Source organism: Pelobates fuscus, chromosome 2 (assembly GCF_036172605.1).
Source record: "Pelobates fuscus isolate aPelFus1 chromosome 2, aPelFus1.pri, whole genome shotgun sequence".
NCBI lineage: Eukaryota > Metazoa > Chordata > Amphibia > Anura > Pelobatidae > Pelobates > Pelobates fuscus.
Genome location: NC_086318.1, coordinates 259,341,789 through 259,363,201, shown reverse-complemented (window position 1 = coordinate 259,363,201; position 21,413 = coordinate 259,341,789). Strand labels below are relative to the sequence as shown.

The 21,413-nt window shown below is 43.0% G+C and overlaps 1 protein-coding gene across 1 annotated transcript in view; it reads left to right on the top strand.

Moving 5' to 3' along the window:
- The first annotated feature begins 9,238 nt into the window (after window positions 1-9,238).
- The window catches only part of FH (fumarate hydratase), a 106,659-nt gene continuing 94,484 nt past the window's right edge, over window positions 9,239-21,413 (top strand). Inside the window, exon 1 of the mRNA XM_063443354.1 lies at window positions 9,239-9,406. Within this exon, the coding sequence (XP_063299424.1) occupies window positions 9,299-9,406 (108 nt within the window). The 5' untranslated portion in view covers window positions 9,239-9,298. The remainder of the gene's footprint in view (window positions 9,407-21,413) is intronic.

Below are 21,413 nucleotides of genomic sequence, written 5' to 3'. Positions count from 1 at the left end.
ATTTCCCCACGCTTGTAAAATGACACAGAGCACTGTGATTGGATGGCTTGAAAACCATCCAATCACATTGATCTGTCATTTTACACAGCGTGGGAAAGTTCTTTTGAATTTTCCCACGCTGTGTAAAATGACACAGAGCACTCTGATTGGCTTAAACCAACCAATCAGTGTGTTCTAAGCCTAATTGCAGCGCGGGGCAATGCTTTATAAGCCTTGAACCGCCCTGCGGAGCTCAGTACGCGGCGTGCCCTCCATGGGTGAACATGGATTAATTTTTGTTTGCGCTCGTTTTTTTTTTTTTTTAAAGTACGACGGGTATGATGGATTTTTATTTGGCCTTTTGGGGGGCTGAAGAAAGAAGAATTTAGAAAAAAGAAGACGTCAAATGGTAAGTTTAATTTTTTTTTTTACAGGTTAGTTATTTTATTCCCCCCTCACTATTTTTAGGGTGGGGGGGTAGGTAGGGGATAGAATGTTTTGGGTGGGGGGGGGGGGTGACTAGGGGCTTGGGACCCCTAGTCACCTTGATGGGGGGGGTTCATTTAGGGCCCCCATCCACCGCGCAGGGGTGGGGGCCAGGGGGGGAGGACAGTAGGTCCCCCCCCTTATTGTTTTATTAGGGCCCCCACCCACCGCGCAGGGGTGGGGGCCGGGGGGGAGGACAATAGGTCCCCCCCTATTGTTTTATCAGGGCCCCCACCGCGCAGGGGTGGGGGCCAGGGGGGGGAGGACAATAGGTCCCCCCCTTATTGTTTTATTAGGGCCCCCACCCACCGCGCAGGGGAGGGGGGCCGGGGGGGAGGACAATAGGTCCCCCCCTTATTGTTTTATTAGGGCCCCCACCCACCGCGCAGGGGTGGGGGCCAGGGGGGGAGGACAATAGTTCCCCCCCTTATTGTTTTATTAGGGCCCCACCCACCGCTCAGGTCCCCCCCCTTATTGTTTTATCAGTGCCCCTACCCACCGCTCAGGGGTGGGGGCCGGGGGGGGGGAGGACAGTCGGTCCCCCCCTTATTGTTTTATTAGGGCCCCCACCCACCGCTCAGGGGTGAGGGCCAGGGGGGAGGACAGTAGGTCCCCCCCCCTTATTACCATTTTATTTTTACAGTGAGCAGCCACAGGCTGCTCACTGTTTAGTGGACATGCCCCTACTCGCGGTATAATCTCCCTTGTGCTATTATGGGGGTCATATTGACCCCCATAGAGTGAGGGGGGGACCTGGGGGGCTTATGAAGTGGTGGGGAGCACTGCTCCCTGCCGCTTCTATCTTTACATATTACAAGGAGGGAGCTGCTCGCCGGTAGCTCCCTCCTTGTAATAAACTGAACGAACAAACGAACACTGATACTCAGTGTTAGTTTGTTCATCTGATTTTTTCTATTCATTCATTCGTCTGTCTGATGAATGAATGAATAGATGAAATTCCCGTTCGCCTGTCCAGGTGTTTCACTGGGCATGTGCGGGAATCTTACAGTCTGTGTAGTGTGGGTAGATGACGTGTCCCACAGGGACTTCACCTACCCACACAAAGATGGTGGCGCCCTGAATATAGATCGGGGCAGAAGATAAAGAATAAAAAATAGGTAATGTGGGGGGCTTAGGGGCATTTGGGGGTGACTAGGGGGTCGATTGGATGTAGTGGAGACGGGTTAAAAAAAAAAAAAAACGGGATTCGGCATGACAGTGCCGCTTTAAAGGAACTTAACATGTATAGCTTGGAGGAAAGACTAGACAGGGGGATATGATAGAAACATTTAAATACATAAAGGGAATAACACAGTAAAGGATGTGACTATATTTAAAAGAAGAAAAACTACCACAACAAGAGGACATTTTTTAGATTAGAGGCAAAGGTTTAAAAATAATATCAGGAAATATTACTTTACTGAGAGGGTAGTGGATGCATGGAATACCCTTCCAACTGAAGTATAACACAGTATAAGAGCGTAGGATAGGCATAAGGCTATCCTAATAAAAAATAAGGCCAAGGACTAATGAAAGTATTTTGAACATTGGGCAGACTAGATGGGTCGAATTGATTATTATCTGCCGTCACATTCTATGTTTCTATGTTTCTTAGTGTTCATCTCCCCTCCCTCCCCTGTCCATTAGTGTTTCTCTCCCCTCCCATTAGTGTTCCACTCCCTTCCCTTCCTTGTCCCTTAGTGTTCATCTCCCCTCCCTCCCCTGTCCCTTAGTGTTCCTCCCCCCCCTTAGTTGTCCTCTCCCCAGTCGCATAATGCCTTAGTGTTCCTTTAAATGGTCTCCCCCTTAGTGTTCCATTTACCTTCCCTTCCCTGTCTCTTAGTGTCCCCCTTCCCTCCCTCTCCGTCCCTTAGTGTTCCTCTCTTCCTATCACCCCTACCCCCCTTAGTGGTCTGCTTCCTTCCCTCCCTTGTATGCCTCATTACCTTTCCTGTAGCGTGGCCGAGCGGAGTGCAGCGAACCACAGAACAGGAGCTTCAATTTGCTGTACCCGAGCACTTCCTGTCAGTCTGGCCGGGTATAGGAATCAGAAGCTCCTGTACCGCGGTCCGCTCTGCTCGGCCACGATACACTGAGTGACTGGTAGAAGGGAGCGCAGTGCGCTTCCTCCTGCTGGTCACAGTAATATAGCACCCCACGGGCCGATTCGCCCTAAGGCATGATAGCACGCATGATATTATTAAGGTCAATGTTCAGCATATCAGCAAAATAGTGAGGACAAACCAAAAATATGTAATTCCTGGAGAATGTTCCATAGGGTGCAGAATAAAATGTGTAGTCATCAGTTCACAAGTGTTGTAGTCCCAGGGATCCAATAACTCCAGGTCATAAATAGTTTTACCCATTGGACCCCAGTTTTAGAGCTTTTGTCAATACTGGCACTACATGGCACTGCATTGAAATTTCCCCCCAATATGACGGATCCTGTTGCCTTTTCTTGGATGACGTGAAAGAGACTATTGAAAATTGGGGGTCAGGCGTGTTGGAAGCATGTATATTTAACAATGTATATAGTTTAGAATTTAACACCATTCTAACCTCAGAATAAGTATGACATTAAAGGAACACTATAGGGTCAGAAATACAAACATGTATTCCTATCCTTACAGTGTTAAAAACACAAGAAATGTCCCTGCCTCCCTCTTGCCCCAATTAAACAAGTAATAAACTTACCTTTTTTTTACAGCTCTGCAAAGGTCCACCAATCACAATTCTTTCCGATGGGAAACTTCACTTCTGAAGCCAAGGAGGGTGAAAGCCAGGGTGACCAGATTTTGAAAATAAAAAAAACGGGACACTCATTAGCGATACAAAAATCGTAAAAAAAAAAAAAAAAACAGAGAAAAACATACACACTAGAAATCTTTAACCTATTCCTGGCCAGAAGTGGTTGTTACAGCTTCTCCCCTTCCTGTTACTCAAATGAGTATCTTTTCATTTACATTTTTTAGGAGCATGATCAGAACACACACATAACCTAGACCAGGGCCATTTTAACAGCATAATAGGTCCCTGAACAAAGCAACGCACTAGGGCCCTGCCTACGCAACCGCTCACAGGAATAAAAATATAAAATTCAAATTACGCTTATATTTAGTGTTACCTCCAACAAATACAATACTTACACACAGACTGCTGATGGCATTGCCATGGTAAAGCACAGCAACACTCCAACCTTTCTGCTCGTGGTTAGAGCGTTCTGCTTCCCATGCCCTAGCTCCCTACCTCCCTTTGTTGCGGCAAACTGCTTTTGGGTTGGTGAGGGAGATCTTTTATCTCCCCACCAGCCAGAGAAGGGAGATAATGGGGCCTGCCCTGCATGGGCCAGCAAGGGAGGTTAGAGAATCGCCCCTGTCGACCTCGAACCATGGCAAGAGGCGGCTGTGCAAAAACCAGGACATTTATGCGCTAGGACAAATTGTTGAAAACTGGGATCTCGGTAAAACTGGGATGTCTGTTTCCCCTGGCCAAACGTCGACCTAGTCAATCAGCATCTCCTCATAGAGATGAATGGAATCAATCCATCTCTATGGGGAAAATTCAAGAAGCTGAACGGGAGTGCTGCACACAGTGCATCACTGACCCAAGAAGCACCTCTAGTTGCTGTCAGAGGAATGACCACTAGAGGTGCTCCTAGGTTGTAATGTAAACGCTCCCTTTTCTCTGAAAAGGCAGTGTTCACATTAAAAACCCTGCAGGGACTGACTATACTCACCAGAAGAACTACAATAAGCTGTAGTTGTTCTGGTGACTATAAGAAGAATGCTAGGACTGCCTAGGCGACCCACACCTATGACCAAATAAATGTAACACATAGCAGGACCTAGATCCACGTTTACAGCATGTATAAAATTTAAAAATGCTGCAGACGCACAAAATGGTATACTCATGCAATGTTATATATCGGAACTTCTATTACGCAATATACTGTTTATTGTATGGCTCATGCAACGCACTGCAAAAATAAAGAATTATAAAAAAACAAAACACTAAAGCACTCCCAAGCATCATGTATCTGATGGAGATGGTGCCGTAGGGAAAGAAAACAGCAGATATAAAAAAATAAAATTAAAAAAAAACCCTGTGCTAATCTCTCTCTAATTTATGTTTTCATCTTTTAAATTAATCCATAAATCCTAACAGCAGTGTCCAGTGAAGCAGTAAGTCTATGGACACGGTAAATGGGTGTGCCACTGACACAAATCATTTAACCTGCCAAGGGGTGAACATGCCCAAAAAGGGGGCATGTCTGCCCAAAGAAATGGAAGGCCAGCCTGGCATGAATGCATGTCAGGCTGCCTGCCAATCATGCAAGCTGGCTAACTAATGGCATACTATGCAGACAGCACTCTGAGCTTGGCATAAATGCGTCTAATAATGCGCTCGCTCAACGATTTCTAAGGATTGTCCCCTAGCACTCGCTGGTCCACTTGTCTCCTTACCTTATTACTAGCAGGCAGAAGCTCCTGCTATATAGTCTGGGAAAGAGAAAAGCTGTATGTAGTGAGTGTAGAAGAAAGGGAACATGCCAAACTGTTAGAGACCAAAGTCAGCATTATCTTAACTAAGTTTCATTGTCAGCCAGTGCACACAAGTTTTGTTCCCATACATACCTCTTAAGTTTCCATACTTAAGCAAGAGTATGTGAAAAGTAGTTGGGGTTGCCACTTTTCTTGGAAAACATACCGGCCTTACTAATTTGCCTAATTAATTATGTATGGGTGACAGCACATGATATAAATCACAAGGAGTGACAAGAGAAAATGCTGTAAAATCACTGAAAAATTACAGTTTGATTCTGCTGTATAGATGGATTTCTCCCAGTGTCTCCCTGTCTTCCAGCGTCTCAAGTTTCCAACTGTCTCAGTGCCCCTATGTATCAGTTTCCCCATGTGTCCCAGTGTCCACTAGTTTCCCAGTGCCCCCCATGTCTCCCAGTGTCCCCATGTGTTGATTACCCCAGGTCTCAGTGTCCCTATGTATCACAGTGTCTCAGTGCCCTACGTCTACCAGTGTCGCCTAGTGTCAAGTCCCCAGGTCTCCCAATGACCCTATGTATCACAGTTTCCCTAGGTATCACAGTGTCTCAATGTCCCATGTCTCCCAGTGTCCTCTTGTGTCTCCATGTCGCCCAATGTCCCCATGTCTCCCTGTGTCCTCCAGTATTCCCATGTCTCTCAGTGTCCCCTAATGTCTATGTTCCCATGTCTCCCAATGTTCCCTAGTTTATGTGTGGCCATGTCCCCTAGTGGGGACACAAACACTAGGGACACCGGGAGACTTGGGGACACTGGGACACTGGGAAACTAGGGGACACAGACAGGGATCCTGGCTGGGAGACATAGGGACATTGACATGCTAGGGGCACTGAGACACATGGGGACACTGTGAGACATGGGGACATTGACACTAGGGATACTGGGAGACATGGGGACACTGAGACACTGGCTGGGCTACATGGGTACACTGGGAGACTAGGGAACATTCGACGACATGGGGACTGAGACACAGGGACACTGACTGGGAGACAAGGGACACTGGGAGACATGGGGACACAGACACTGGCTGTGATACAGGGGTACACTGGGAGACTAGGGTACACTTGAAGACATTGGGACACTGAGACACTTGGGGACACTGGCTGGGATACATGGGTACACTGGGAGACTAGGGGACACTTGAAGACATGGGGACACTGAGACACAGGGACACTGGCTGGGAGACATGGGGACACTGTGTCCCTAGTGTCTCAGTGTCCTCATGTCTCCCAGTGTCTCTGTGTCCGCACGTATCTGTGTCATAATGTCTCCCAATGTCCCTTAGTGTCTCAATGTCCCCATATCTCCCATTGCCCCCATGTCTCCTTGCAGCTTTTCCCCCCATCTCTCACTTCCCTTAACTGTAGGCTGTCTCTGCAGGCTGGGAGTTGCTGTCTGGACTCTCTGTAGCTGCTCCCCTGTGGATCAGTGAGTAGAGATAGGCAGAGAGGGATATGCTGGAACTTCCTATCCCTGCCCCTCTCCACACACAGCGACCCCTACTGGCCAGTGCTGGTATTGCATTGTAATCTCTGTTTATACTGAGAAAAATACCAGCATTTGTATTGTCAGTATGACTGCAATATCGGCACCGGCCAGTCTCAAATTACTGGCTGTGCCAGTGAAGTACCAGCCAGGTGGAGACCGTAAGAGTAGCGTGTAAAAAAATAAAAAAAAAGTTACAAAAAATGTATTTTATTTTTTAAATCAATGAACCTATTTCATGGGCATGGGCCTGGAGCTGCAGCTCCAACAGCCCTTATGTTAATCCGGCCCTGGAGGAAAAATAGGAACTACTTTTCCTTATGCATAGCATGCAAGTTGACTAAAACTTGCTGAAATTGTTTTAGTTTTTTTTTTTTTCTAAATTTCTAGTTAAAATACATGGGAGTGACTTATATTAAATAAAATACAATATTTAAGCCATTTAAATATGCAATTTTGCACAAAAATGTATTCAATAAAGTTATTGCCACATAATTATTTTTACATCTTGTTGAAATATAACTGCTGTCCTCCAACGTGTCACTGCTTGCCTTTCTTCCATCTCTGACTGCATGTCCTCCCGCTTTCTGAAACTCAATCTCTCTAAAACTAAGCTACTTGTCTTTCCTCCTCCTAATACTGATCTTCCGCTTTTGCTCTCCCTTCAAGTTAGTGGCACCCACATCAGTCCATCCTTGCAAGCGCGCTGTTTTGGCGTTGTACTTGATTCTGGCCTCACCATTGTTACCAATCCAAATCCTGTAGATTCCATCTTAAAAACATAGCCACGAGTCCCTTTCTTACACAAGATGCTACTAAGGAGCTTGTCCATGCTCTAGTAATCTCTCACATGGATTATTGTAACCCTCTCCTAATTGGTCTTCCCAAAAGCCATATTGCCCCGCTACTGTCTGCAATGAATGCTGCCGCCAGACTGATTTGCTTCTCCAGTCGTTCCTCTCACACCTCACCCCTCTGTCAGTCCTTATATTGCCTTCCTGTATCTTATTGAAGTAAATTCAATGTACTAATCCATACCTATAAAGCATTGAAAAATTCTAGTCCCTCTTATATCTCTTCACAGATCCACAGGGATGCCCCCTTCTCGGTCTCTCCGCTCAATGACCCAGTGGCATTTTAACAGCATTATTGGCCCCCCGGCAAAGCAGTGCACTGGGTTCCTGCCTACTCCCCTGTCGGCCTGGGAAGCATGGTGGGGCCCCCGGGCAAATGCCCAGCGTGCCCATGGGGACAGAAGGCCCTGCAATGGCCTTCTTCTGTCCGCTGCTTGCACCTGTATGGCCAACTCCAGCTTGCAGGACTTCTCGCGGGCGGCTCCCTTCCTATGGACTAGCCTGCCTACCACCATTAGACTCTCTCCCCTAGTCATCAATAATTTAGGAAGTCCATTAAAACCCATCTCTTTAGGAAAGTTTATGGCCTCCCAGAGTAACCTCTACCTCACATATCTGTCCCTTGCGCTCTCCTAACGGGCAGCACTCAACTCTCTCTTCCAGCTCTGCTTCACTCCCACCGTGTATGATTGCTATCTCCTGTCCTATTGAGTTTTATACCCCACCTCCTATAGACTGTAACAGACATCCCAACTCCTGTAAATTTAATGAGGTTTACACCATGTGTAATATCCCAGTAATCACACACAATCTGACATACAATGACCTGACCCCTGCAGTTGAGGGAGGGAAGGGAGGACGCAGCAGCACTTCAGGAAGCATGGAAAGGCTGGAGCGAGCAGCTACATGCTCACTCCCATCAGCCTCAGCCCAGACTCCAAAAGGTAAGCTAACAGGTGGTTGCAATGTTTGTCAGATTGTGTGTGTATGTGTCAGTGTGTGCTGGTGCCACTGTGTGTTTCTGCCAGTGTTTGTCAGATTGTGTGTGTATGTGTCAGTGCGTTTGTGCCAGTGTGTGTATCTGTGTGTATATGCCAGTATGTGTATTTGTGTGTGCCAGTGTGGGCATTGGTGTGTATGTGCCAGTGTAGGCATCTGTGTGTATGTGCCAGTGTGTGTATTTGTGTGTATGAGCCAGTATGGGCATCTGTGTATGTGCCAGTGTGGGTATGTTCCAGGGCACTTATCTGTGTGTCAAGTTGTGTATATGCCAGTGTGTGTGTGTATCTGTGTGTGTAACAGCGTGTCAAGGTGTGGGTGTGGTGTGGTATGTGAGAGTGCGCATGGGGGTGGGGGTGGTATGGAGCGTGCGCATTGGGGGAGGAGGGGGAGGCAACCACCACCCTGAAATTAGTTTTTGCAAGTTGGAATATCTGCTGTAAGCTCGTTTTAACAGGGTCCTCTTCAACCAATCTTTCCTGTAAATGTTTTGTAACTGTCCTATTTATAGTTAAAGCCACCCTCTTATAATATTGTAAGGTGCTACGGAATCTGTTGGCGCTATATAAATGGCAATAATAATAATAAGTTATGTTGAGAATAAAACTAATTTATTTTATTTTTTAAACACTGAAACATATAATATTAACTAACACACAGCAATTATGGGGATATTACCCCTGTCAATCCTCCACTATTTTTTCTGGGTGCAATCTACTCCCATTCCCCATATCAGTACATGTCCAGGAATATGTCTCGTTTGTTTCTTATTTAGCGTGTCATCAGCTTGTGTATTAGTTTGTTTGACTTGCGCACAATACGTAATTTACGCCCCTAACGTAAATTCCCCTCCTAACGCAATTGGCTGTCAGAGCCTTTGTGGGCTGGTTTCGCAACTTCCGTTTGTGAGTTTTTATTTTCCTGTGCAGTCTCATCATGCATCGTTGTTTGCTCTCTCTCCTGTCTGTCCGACACAGCGCTGGCAGTCGGAAACTGCTGTCTGCGGCAATTCGAGTGCCCACTGCAACGAGACCGGTCAGAATGGTGAGTGTGAGTGCGGCCAGCACGTGTCAGTGAGACAGTCTGCTGCCAAGGTCACCTCTCAACCTTACCTTCACCTTATCTGAGTGACAACGGCGCTACAAGTGTGCAAGTAGCTCTTCTTTCTTTCTCTTTTTAACGTTTTTAAAAACGGATCCCCATTTTAAAACCCGCACATAGCTGATGATAGCTGACGTTCGTTAAGAATGTGTTCTGTACATGTCGCCCTTCCACCTCCAAGGCTTTCCAGTCAGGCTGCTGGAGATCTAGGGTTCTGATTCAGGGAGTCTGTAACTCTCTTTAGTCCAAGCCACATGTTAAATCATCTGGTGTTGCATATTGTATTTAATACAGCTGGATAGTTACATTTTAGGCACTCTCTTTAGTCCACAATGCATTTCAAAGGAGTTATTGGGTTGGCAATTGTCCATCTATTAATTGCAATTAAGCACTTGCTAGAATTGCTAGTGGATACATAGAATGGAAGGTAGTATTCTGCCAAGTTCTTGACTTTATTTAAAATCTTGGGACAAAAAATATAGTGGTTGATAGGAAATGTATGGCTTTTGTGAAATGGAAAATGGAAAGATGTGGCTATCCATCCCTTGTCAATCAGTTGTAGGCATAGACATCTCTACAGACAGTTAAATGACAGTAGTACAAGGTAAGTGCAGGGCATATTGATGAACATGACAATCTCAGCTGCTATGAGAGCGGTCACTGCAAAAACACTTCGAAAACACTTTGACTACATCAAGCTGCTCCTTTAAAATCATATACTTGTCTGTACTTCCTTCACATTTAACCCTTTTTCTTTGTGCACAGCTAACCAGGCTTTATGTGATGCTTGAAACATCCAACAATGCCATCCATACTTGTAGGTCACTGCTTTTATGCAATTTATGGTCATAAATAAATAACTATTCATATGTCAGTTTGCTTACAATTTGGCTAGAGCAGGGGTAGTCAACCTGGTCCCTAGTGGGCGGTTTTGGATTTCAGGTGGGTTCTGCAGAAAACTTTCAGTGGGCCACGATGGCCGTCTCCAAGGCCGGCAGGAGAGATCCTTTTATCTCCCCTGCCGGCCCATGGAGAGCCAACCTTGATGTAAGCCCTCTCGGGCTGGTGAGAACAACAATCTCCCTCCCCTCCAGCCCGTAGGCACTTATATTTTTAGCAGAGGGAGGGAAGGACCTGGGAGGCTCCTTGTTCCTCCCGCCAGAGGCTGGTCGGAGCGTTGCTGCATGTTACCATGGCAACACTCCGATACAGTGCTGTACTCGCAAGAGGACAGGAGAGGAAGCCTGCACCCAGGAGAGCTGCAGGCTGAAGTGAACATGCCACCACTGGACCACCCGGTCTTGCACCAGTATTTCACTCCTTTCTTGGAGACATTAAGATAGATTTTCACATCTCACCCACCTACACACGGCAACATTTTTGAATTTTTTTTTTTAAATATATAAAAAATGTTTTTGTATAAGATCTACTTATACATGGATTATAGATAAAAGGTTATTGAGCATTAAAAATGGGAATTAGTTATTTAGCATGAGGCAGTATATTCATACAAACTTTACATTTGTGATAAATGAATCATATTAATCCAAGTTAATTGAACTTGTCTGCAGAGAGAACATCCACAGTTTCACAGCAAAAAAATTATAAAAATAAACATGTAAAAAAAAAAAGACAAGAAAAAGACAATGGTTATTCTGCAAATATGTACACTCAATGAACAGCTTACCTTTAACCCCTTAAGGATCAAACTTCTGGAATAAAAGGGAATCATGACATGTCACACATGTCATGTGTCCTTAAGGGGTTAAGGGTGAAAAACAGAAAAACAGACTGGCTGTTAATGTTTTGCAAAGGGCCATTCATTGACTGAGAATGGTAAGCTGACGTGGGATTGGCATCTAGACTTTGCAGCTCTGCAGAATACCTAGCATCAGACAAGGCTTGTTGCCAGGCAGGGACACAGGTAAGAGGGTAAACCATTGCAGTTTAAGTATTAACGATATCTTGTTTAAAGGGAAACTATAGGCTAGGAATATAAAATAGTGCTCCACTCCCCCGCAGCACAGAAAGGGTTTGGCAGATGTCGGGACTTAATGTGTGGCGTACTCCATGATCACATTAGGACAGCCCCCATAGGAACTCATTGAATCAAAGCTTTTCTATGGGGTTTTAGTTGCCTATCGATCCGGAAGCGCCGCTAGTGGCTCGCTGGTAGACAGCCAGTAGAAGTGGAGTTAACCATGTAATTATTGCAGTTTCTCAATAACTGAAATAATTACAATTGCAGGGTTAAACAGACAGGCATAGTGCATCCAGATCACTTCAATGAGCTGAAGTGCTCTAGATGCCTACAGTGTTCCATTAACAATTCAGTTAGCCAACATTGATGTTTAAGCATATACTTTATCATTACTGGCATTTAAAAAGCACCGGCATATTCAACAGTGCTGTTGAATTGGGGGGCCCTCACTGTGAGCTCTCACCATTGCAGCTCTATTATGTTCCTGATGATACTGGTGTAGTGGGTGAAATATATATATATATATATATATATATATATATATATATATATCTCTATCTATCTCTCTCTATATCTCTATCTATCTATCTCTAACTCTAAAAAAAAAAAAAAAAAATTCCATGTATTTTTGTACCAGATGCATGACGGCTGGCTGTTTATCCTCTTTGTTGGGCTAATATATGGAACAACTGGGCTTGCCTCTTGTACTTTGAGCCCTGTTGTGATATTCTGTATACCCACAGATCAGTGACTACCAATTATACTTTGCACCCTGATCCTCTTGTCAGGGCAATACTTTTACTCTGGCTTAAAGGGACACTATAGGAACCCAGACCACTTCATCAAATTGAAGTGGTCTGGATTCACCGTCCCAGGTCTCTTAACCCTGAGCAGGTTATTACTGCAGTTTTTATTGCTACCTCTAGTGGCTGTCTACCAGACAGCCATTAGGTGGACTTCCAGCGTCACCTGAATCCCCATATTAAAGCATTATGTCTCCCCTGCCGGGTGACTTCGGCGGGGGAGGAGAGAAGGCGGACCCAAGCCAGCGCCAAGTGACATCTGCTCTGGGCACAGGTAAGAAACAGAAGGGTTTTTTTAACCCCTTTTGCACCACAGGGGCCAGCCTTGATGGAGGGGGAAGCTATATTGCGAGGAAAATTAGTTTGTTTTCCTGACACTAGTTTCCCCTTAACCGAGTGGGAATATCATCTGTTATATACAAATTGTCGGACTACAATAGTGACCCCTAGTTACTAATTTGGGGTATTTCATGTATTATTATTTTTTTTAATATTTCAGACGTGTACCTGCCTTTTATAGTTTTGCTAATATTTCCATATTTCAGGCCTTGGTACTCTTGTCATCATAAATGTCTTGTGCTATCCTATTATCCCCCCCTCACCCCCTCTTCTTGCTTGCCATAACTGGTGATATTAATTCTCGTGTGTGGAATTATCCCTGTTTTCCAGTTTTGTGCTAGAAGTAGTTCAGCTGCTGTAATTATATGGAAAATTATCATTAATATTTTTTTTGTCGTTTTTGGCCAGTGCAAGCTTAGCAGAACCACTTCTGGCTTAAACATTTATTTTATTTCCGTTATTTGATATATTACCTTGATTACATCTTTCCAGAATTTTATTTATGGGTATGCACTGCCACCAACTGTGGATTAAATTGCCTTCATTAAAGGATCACTCTAGTGTCAGGAAAACAAAGAAGTTTTCCTGACACTATAGTGCCCTGAGGGTGCCCCCACCCTCAGGGTCCCCCTCCCGTGGCGCTGAAGGGGTTAAAACCCCTTCAGCAGCTTACCTTTATCCAGCGCCAGGCTCCCTTGGCGCTGGTGATGTCTCCTCCCCCGCCGTCGGCTACCCGTCCGACGTCAGCGGAGCCGAATTCGCATGCGCGGCAAGTGTCACATTCAAAGTGTCCGTAGGAAAGCATTTCCTATGGACACTGCGCGATGGAGGCGAAACGTGCCTCCAGCATCGCAGATGCGCCTCTAGTGACGGAATTAACCCCAAATGTAAACATAGCAGTTTCTATAAAACTGCTATGTTTGCATCTGAAGGGTTAAAACATGAGGGACCTGGCACCCAGACCACTTCATTGAGCTGAAGTTGTCTGGGTGACTATAGTGTCCCTTTAATACATTTCCAGCATCTGTTTGACTCTGGGAAAATTTTCTTTAAACGTTTCGGTGTTGGGTACCATCTGTTTGAAATTTGAATCCCTTAAGGACACATGACATGTCATGATTCCCTTTTATTCCAGATGTTTGGTCCTTAAGGGGTTAAACTTAGTTTCCGTAAGATTTAAGCAGTGTACATATTTAATTTATTTTGAGAGCTTATCCACTCTTCTTCTTCTATATGTACTTGTAGTTCTTTTTCCCATTTATTAATACGTTCTATCGGTTTATCGTGTCTCTATCTGTATATAACTTTAGCACATTTTGCCATTAGGTTTTTACAGTTCTTTAGTTCAAGTAGACGTTTGAGGATTGTAAATTTTCTCCCTCTCATTTTGAAGGAGATATTCAGCTAAAAAGCCCTTAATTTATAGAAAGTTAAGTGTATTTGGGGGGGAATGTTGAGTTCCTCAATAATTTGATTGAAGGTTTTAATTTTATGTTCCACCAGTATATTTTTAAATTCCCTTATCCCCCCTAGACTTCCAAGTGTCTATTTTTATGTTGTCTAACATGTCTGAAATACTAGAAAAAGGGAGCACATCTATTATTCTATTTCTGAGACCAATGTTGTTTGACAATTTGTCCCACCAACTCGTTAACACTTTGAGTATCTAAGATTTAGTTCATGCCTCTTTGATGGATTTTTTGTCCACGTTTAGGACCCAAAATAGTGACGTTGGATTTTCTACCCCGGTTTTAGCTTTTTCCATTTGATACCATGTTTCTTGGATTACAGCAATATATGGAAAATTCTGCTAGCTTGATAGCATTGAAAAATTTACAGGCACCCCAAACCTCCATCCTGCCTTGATCTAGCCAGAACTTTCATTTTAACTTTTGCTTTCTTGCAGCCCCATACACATTTAAAAAAGGATGAGTGTAGTAAAGATAACCAGTTTAAATTTTTATTAGTTTGTGTTAGTAAGGGTAAAAAGTTGGCTTCTACTAGGTCTTTTAAATCTGAGGTTAAAGTTATACCTAAATATTTTAGCCTGTCCTTGTGTTCTGAGAGCCTAAGATTTTGCACAAGAAAATGAATTAACCTTTTGTTCAAATTTTTAGCTATAAATATTGATTTCTCTATATTCATTTTATATCTATATTTATCTCCTTCAAAAGCTCTGGGACTGAGGTTTTTGTTTCTTCTAAAGTTCGTAAGATGTCTGCGTAAATATTTAATTTACTTTGTCCCATGGAGTTCGTAAATCCTTTTTATTTTGTCTTATTAGAATCGCAAGGGGTTGTAACACCATTATATACAGTAATACGGAAAGAGGGCACCCTTGTCTAGTCCCATTTTTAACACTGAAGTTTTGTGATGTGAATCCTAACCCTTTTACTTTAGCTGATGGAGAGCTGTATAGAGTGGATATAGCTTGTAATATTGATCCAGTGATTCCAAATTGTTTGAGTGGCAAACATGAAACCCCATCCAACCCTGTCAAACGCTTTCTCTGCGTCTATTAATAGTAGCAAAAGAGGGGTTCCATTATTCTCTGTTTATTCTAATATGTTTAGTATTTTTCTAAGATTGTTAAATGAAGACCTCCCTGGTATGAATCCTACTTGGTCATTGTTAATTAATTGTGGTCTGACTATTTTTAATCGATCAGCAAGGATAGAAGATATTTTAATATTGATTAATGGTATAGGTCTATAATTGCCAATCAGTTCTAAATATTTATCTGCTTTTGGGTTAGGGACAATATTCGCTCTCAACAACTCTCTAGGACAGCTTCCTGTTTTCATTATATAGTTGAAAATGGTGGCAAGTTCCCCCTTTAGTTGGTCTTTCAGTAGTTTATAAAATTTGTTTGTGAAGACATCTGGGCCTGGGGCAGTCTTTAGATTTACTAACCTCTATTTCTGTTATAGGCTGGTTTATCAGCTTGAATTGGTTGGGTAGGATTTTTGGCATGGATACGTTTTCAAGGAATTCTTCAATCTCCTTTTTCCTTGCCATATATTTCTTTTGGTAGATTATATAGATTCTGCTAAAAATCTCTGAAATGCTCTGCCTATTTTTTCTGGGGTCATTAGATAGGTTTCCTTATCTTTTATTTTAAATATTACTCTTTTATGTTTCTCGTTTTTTAATTTATTAGACATTAGCGTTTCTGGCTTGTTACCCTTTAGGTACCACTTGGATTGTAGTGCTTCTAACTGGTTGCTTTATTCATTAGCTGAATATCTGTTTTTCTGTTTCTGCAATCTTGCTTGCTATTTTGCCTCTTATATTCGCTTAATGTTATATACAGTTTAAAGCGAGGCGGTAATAATTTATTTGCCGTTTTTATCAAATGACCTTTAGCTACACTTCTATTTTCTAAAATGAAAAGATTTGTTGTATTCTTAATTTCTTCAACATTATTTTTTTCTGTAGGAAATAATTAAAAAGAGAGCGCAAGTTGAAAATAAAAGACCTACATAAAAAGTCGATATATAGTATAGATAATACAGTAAATATGGTACCTCAGGTACTCAGACAGTAATAGCTGCTAAAACAAAAATAATTCCAATTCCAAAAAACAAATGTAGATATAGATTTCAGCACTAAGTAGATAGTCCACTTAAAATTAAAAAAGGTGCATTTGTATGAAGAAATAGGAAAGTCATACAAAAAAGTGTCCAAAGTATACAGTTCTGTAACAAAGTCTTGGAAAAAAAAAAGAGTCCAAATAACGTAGTGGTTTGTAGGGGCTCAGAGAAATGTAGAAATACCTTTGAAAAAAAGAAACAGAAAAAGATACATAGCGTGATTCTGTATCAAAATGTATTTCCCAAGAAACAAGAACAAATAGTCCCCCCCCCGCCCCCAACTTAAAACTCTTACACTGAATAAAATCTTGTACTCATCGTAATAGATGATGCAGGAAAAAAGTCTATTGCAGCCGCTCATGTATCCTCCGGCGACAGCTCCTCTCCGGTGCACTCGGGAAGGCTGTCAGATGTTCTCTGAGTGAAAAACGCTGGCTGAAAGTCCGTCTTTTACTGAGCACTTGTGTGGTCTGCTGCAGATGGATGTTGTAGATAAGTGATGATAGCACCCTATCAACGCGTTTCGCCCTTCTACCGAGGGCTTTTTCAAGATAGGTGCTTGAAGTTCAACTATAGTGCACAAGCAAACTGTATAAAAACAAGTATACAAAAACACTGGCATCTGCTTCGGCAGGACCTGGTTTTAGCTACATTTTTACCTACACTACCGATGGTAATATTCAGGGGGGCTCCCACACTGCAAGACAGACTAGTACATAGCTATAATAAGCCTACGAGACCTAACCATTTTTTAAATGGTCAAAAGGGATTCTACAAATGTGGAAACTGCAACATATGTAAATTGAGCTCCAGGGGGAAAAACCACACCACCTTCTAGTCTACGGTCACAAAAGAAATGTTCGATATCAAGAATTGCATCACTTGTAACACCAAACAAGTTATCTACAAGTTGGAGTGCCCTTGTGGCCTCCAATACGTGGGCCAAACTAAAAGGACACTTAAGATCAGGCTCAGGGAACATGCCTACAACATCAAAAGGGGTTTCGAGAAACACTCCCTCTCCAATCATTTTAGAACACATCATAATGGAGACCCAACACTCCTCTCGTACTGTGAAATAGAAAAGGTGTAAGTACCATGGAGAGGAGGTGAATTAAGCAAAACCCTAACATACCGGGAAATGTTCTGGATTTACACCCTTAAGACTCTGATCCCTTCGGGCCTCAATGGAGAGCTAGAACTAGCTAATATATTATAACATAGGATTATAACTATTATTAGTTCATAACATACAGCATGATACATAATTTTTGGACAAATTGTCTAACCTTTCCAGTATTTAGGTAAAAACAGGGACCTATATTCCCAAGCAAGTGGGAACCCTTGAAAAATATTGTCTCATTATTGTACGCACCCATAAAAAATAATCCATTCACTCCTAATGTATATGCATTTTACATGTAACTATTTAAGTCTTGATTCATATGTAAGGAGTTTTTATAATTTATTAGTATGACCATCATGAGTTATGGTACTTTTTTGCACTATACATGAACTTTAAGTTCAAGTCCTATGTTGAGTTTTTATAAACTAGCATATCCCCTTTCTATATAGAGATCATTATGCTTTGAGATATAAGTTGTTATCAAGTTTCTGTCCTGATGGGAAAACTTTAGACAAATTTATATACTCCATAGCTACCAGTTTACAATTTTATTATTCATTAGGAGTAAGAATGCCAGTTTTTAGATTTTATACCACCTGTAAAGTATTACTAACGGTATTATATTAGAATGTGACTATATGTGACCATGATAAATACGCTTATAGCAATCATTATCTCCATTATTGTCTTACACTGCACCTTTAAGTATGGAGTCAGCAGTCAAAGTTATCATTATGATTATTTCACGTTTTATGTCTATGTATAATGTCAGTGGGCAAAGTTGAGCCTACATTACATCCATTTAATACCATGATTTAGATGCATGATCTAATTTGCTCCCGTTTTCATGAATTTGCCGCATTTTTAATTTGTGTTTTTAAAAAGGGCATACACCTTTAAGAGATTTGAATCTATTTTGCCCGGCAAGGTATAAAACTGCCGAACAGAACTTCAAGCACCTATCTTGAAAAAGCCCTCGGTAGAAGGGCGAAACGCGTTGATAGGGTGCCGGAGGATACATGAGCGGCTGCAATAGACTTTTTTCCTGCATCATCTATTACGATGAGTACAAGATTTTATTCAGTGTAAGAGTTTTAAGTTGTGGGGGGGGGGGGGGCGGGGGGGACTATTTGTTCTTGTTTCTTGGGAAATAAATTTTGATACAGAATCACGCTATGTATCTTTTTCTGTTTCTTTTTTTCAAAGGTATTTCTACATTTCTCTGAGCCCCTACAAACCACTACGTTATTTGGACTTTTTTTTTTCAAGACTTTGTTACAGAACTGTATACTTTGGACACTTTTGTATGACTTTCCTATTTCTGCATACAAATGCACCTTTTTTAATTTTAAGTGGACTATCTACTTAGTGCTGAAATCTATATCTACATTTGTTTTTTGGAATTGGGAAAATTATTTTTGTTTTGGCAGCTATTACTGTCTGAGTACCTGAGGTACCATATTTACTGTATTATCTATACTATATATCGACTTTTTATGTAGGTCTTTTATTTTCAACTTGCGCTCTCTTTTTAATTATTTCCTACAGAAAAAATAATGTTGAAGAAATTAAGAATACAACAAATCTTTTCTTTTTAGAAAATAAAAGTGTAGCTAGAGGCCATTTGATAAAAACGGCAAATAAATTGCCTCGCTTTAAACTGTATATAACATTAACATTAAGCGAATATAAGAGGCAAAATAGCAAGCAAGATTGCAGAAACAGGACTTTGTTACAGTACTGTATACTTTGGACACTTTTTTGTATGACTTTCCTATTTCTGCATTATTTTTTCTGTGTAATAGAAATTGTTTTATACGCCACTCTTTTCTAAATGTATCAACATTATCTTTTGTATTCCAACATAATTGGACTTTGGTCTGACCATGCAATATCCTGTATCTAATACCAATTAGGGATAGACCGATATTGATTTATTGATATCACCTTAAATTGCATCCTCTTGTCTGTTATCGAGGCTCCCTCTCCCTCTCCCTCAGTTTCCAAAGTTTTTGTAACGGATCGACGGGCACCCCGACTGGGTACCTCCGTTGAAGGTTGCTCCTAGCGCTTCCTGAGGACTCCAAGCACTGCAGCAGACACCACAACCACCGAACCTGAGAAGCATTTGAATGCTGTAAACAGCTGAACAGGAAAAGCATACAATCAGCATACAATCCAATTTCCCCAATGACGAGACGACACTTTGTTTTGATGTCAAGCAGAACTGTCTAAAACTTTATTTTACTTGGGACTAGCCCATATGGTCATTACATTAACATTGCTGTGAAAACTCAATAAAATTACAAACAGTCAAATCATAGCAGGCAACATACAATGACTTATAACATAACTACATATTTATAAAGGGGTGGGGAAGACCATAATTAACACAATGTCTCTCCTGCATGCAGAATTAGCAATATGCAAATCTACCCGAATATGCAAATTACCAGTCTTGCTATTCAGGTAGTGCATATTACTTTTGCTCCAATGCCCAGTGGCGAGGCTGGTTCCGCCACATTTCTCTCCTTTTCCAAACAGACTAACAGGGTTTCTGACCTCCTGCCGGTCAGTGCCCTGGTTAGTCCAGCAACCCACCCACAAAGCACAAACAGTAATACAGCCCACCCACAATGCATGGTTACTACACCTGGGTAAAAGATTAGCTCGTCCAGGTGCCTCACCACGGCTGTGCGGGGTACTGATTGGCTGTCTTGGTGAGTTGCTGAGTGGTCAGAGACCCGTGGTTCTCCTGCCTGATTGGAGCCATGCTGAAAAGAAGAGTTGGTAGGCTCCTCTCTCGGGATCTGGGGCTGCTGCTGGAGGGGGAGACAGACTGTCTCCCCTTTGGACACACAGCCCTGCTGCTGGAGGGGGAGACCGACTGTCTCTACCCCCGGTGGTGCATGTGCATAGACCACGGTCCCATCTGCACTGTACTGTCTCCCCTTGGTGGGCTAAGCTGCCGCTGGGGAGAGGGGGTAAAAAGCTCCTCTCCCAAACATACTTTTAGCCGCTGGGGAGAGGGGGTAACAAGCTCCTCTCCCTGACCCACTCTCTGCTGTTGGAGGGGGAGACCGACTGTCTCCCCTTTCAATAATTTGTCCTGTCGCTGGGGAGAGGTGATATCCGGTTCCTCTCCCTGGAACACTCTCTGCTGTTTGAGAGGGGGACCAACTGTCTCCCCTTTTAATATACTGTCCTGCTGCTGGTGAGCGAGAAAGACTGTCTCCGCTCCCTGCAGGACACACTGCCACTGGGGAGGAAGGATGGCACCTTCGGCTCCCTGGGACTCACACTGCCGCTGGGGAGGAAGGACGGCACCTTCAGCTCCCTGGTTAACATACTGTCGCTGGGGGGGCCACAACAAACCAGGGCCGTCATAGTCTTCCCCCTCAATACACTTGTACTCAATCATGGGTAGAGGTGGTAAGCATGCCACCGCAGGGCCTGATAGGAATCAACCAGCCACACCTCAGTCTCAACTAGCATCTCCAGTTCGCTTACCCATTCCTCTGAGGGCTGGTTTCCCAATAACGGCATCCGCAGCTCTTATTATTCTGTCCATCACTGATAACCCAGGTTTTTAATAGATTTCAATAAAGGCTTTTTTATTTTTTTGGCAACTACACTACTGTTGAGATTGGACTGGGTATTTACCCTCTGGGCGGTCTTTATATAAGACATCCCTTTTTGTTTTTTTTTCTTCCTTTTATCTGCAGCTCTAGTTGTTCTGCTTGGCGCTGGTTAGTGGTCAGGATTTCCTCGCACCGGAAGGGTCTAATTTCGTCTATGTCCTCCTTCCAGAGATCAGTACGAAGCGCCACCCTCCACTCTGTCTCTCTTTCCTCTGGGATAGGATACTCTATACTGCGCATCACATCCTGTAGTCGCTGCTGGAGCCAGGCGTCAAAGTAAGATACTGCACGGCCTTCCATCTCTGAAGTAGTGCTGGTTTTCCCACTGCTGCCACCAATGTAACGGATCACCTGGCACCCCGACTGGGTACCTCCGTTGAAGGATGCTCTTAGCGCTTCTTGAGGACCCCAAGCACTCTAACCAACACCACATCCACAGCAGGCTGAAACTCTCTTCCTTCAAAGTG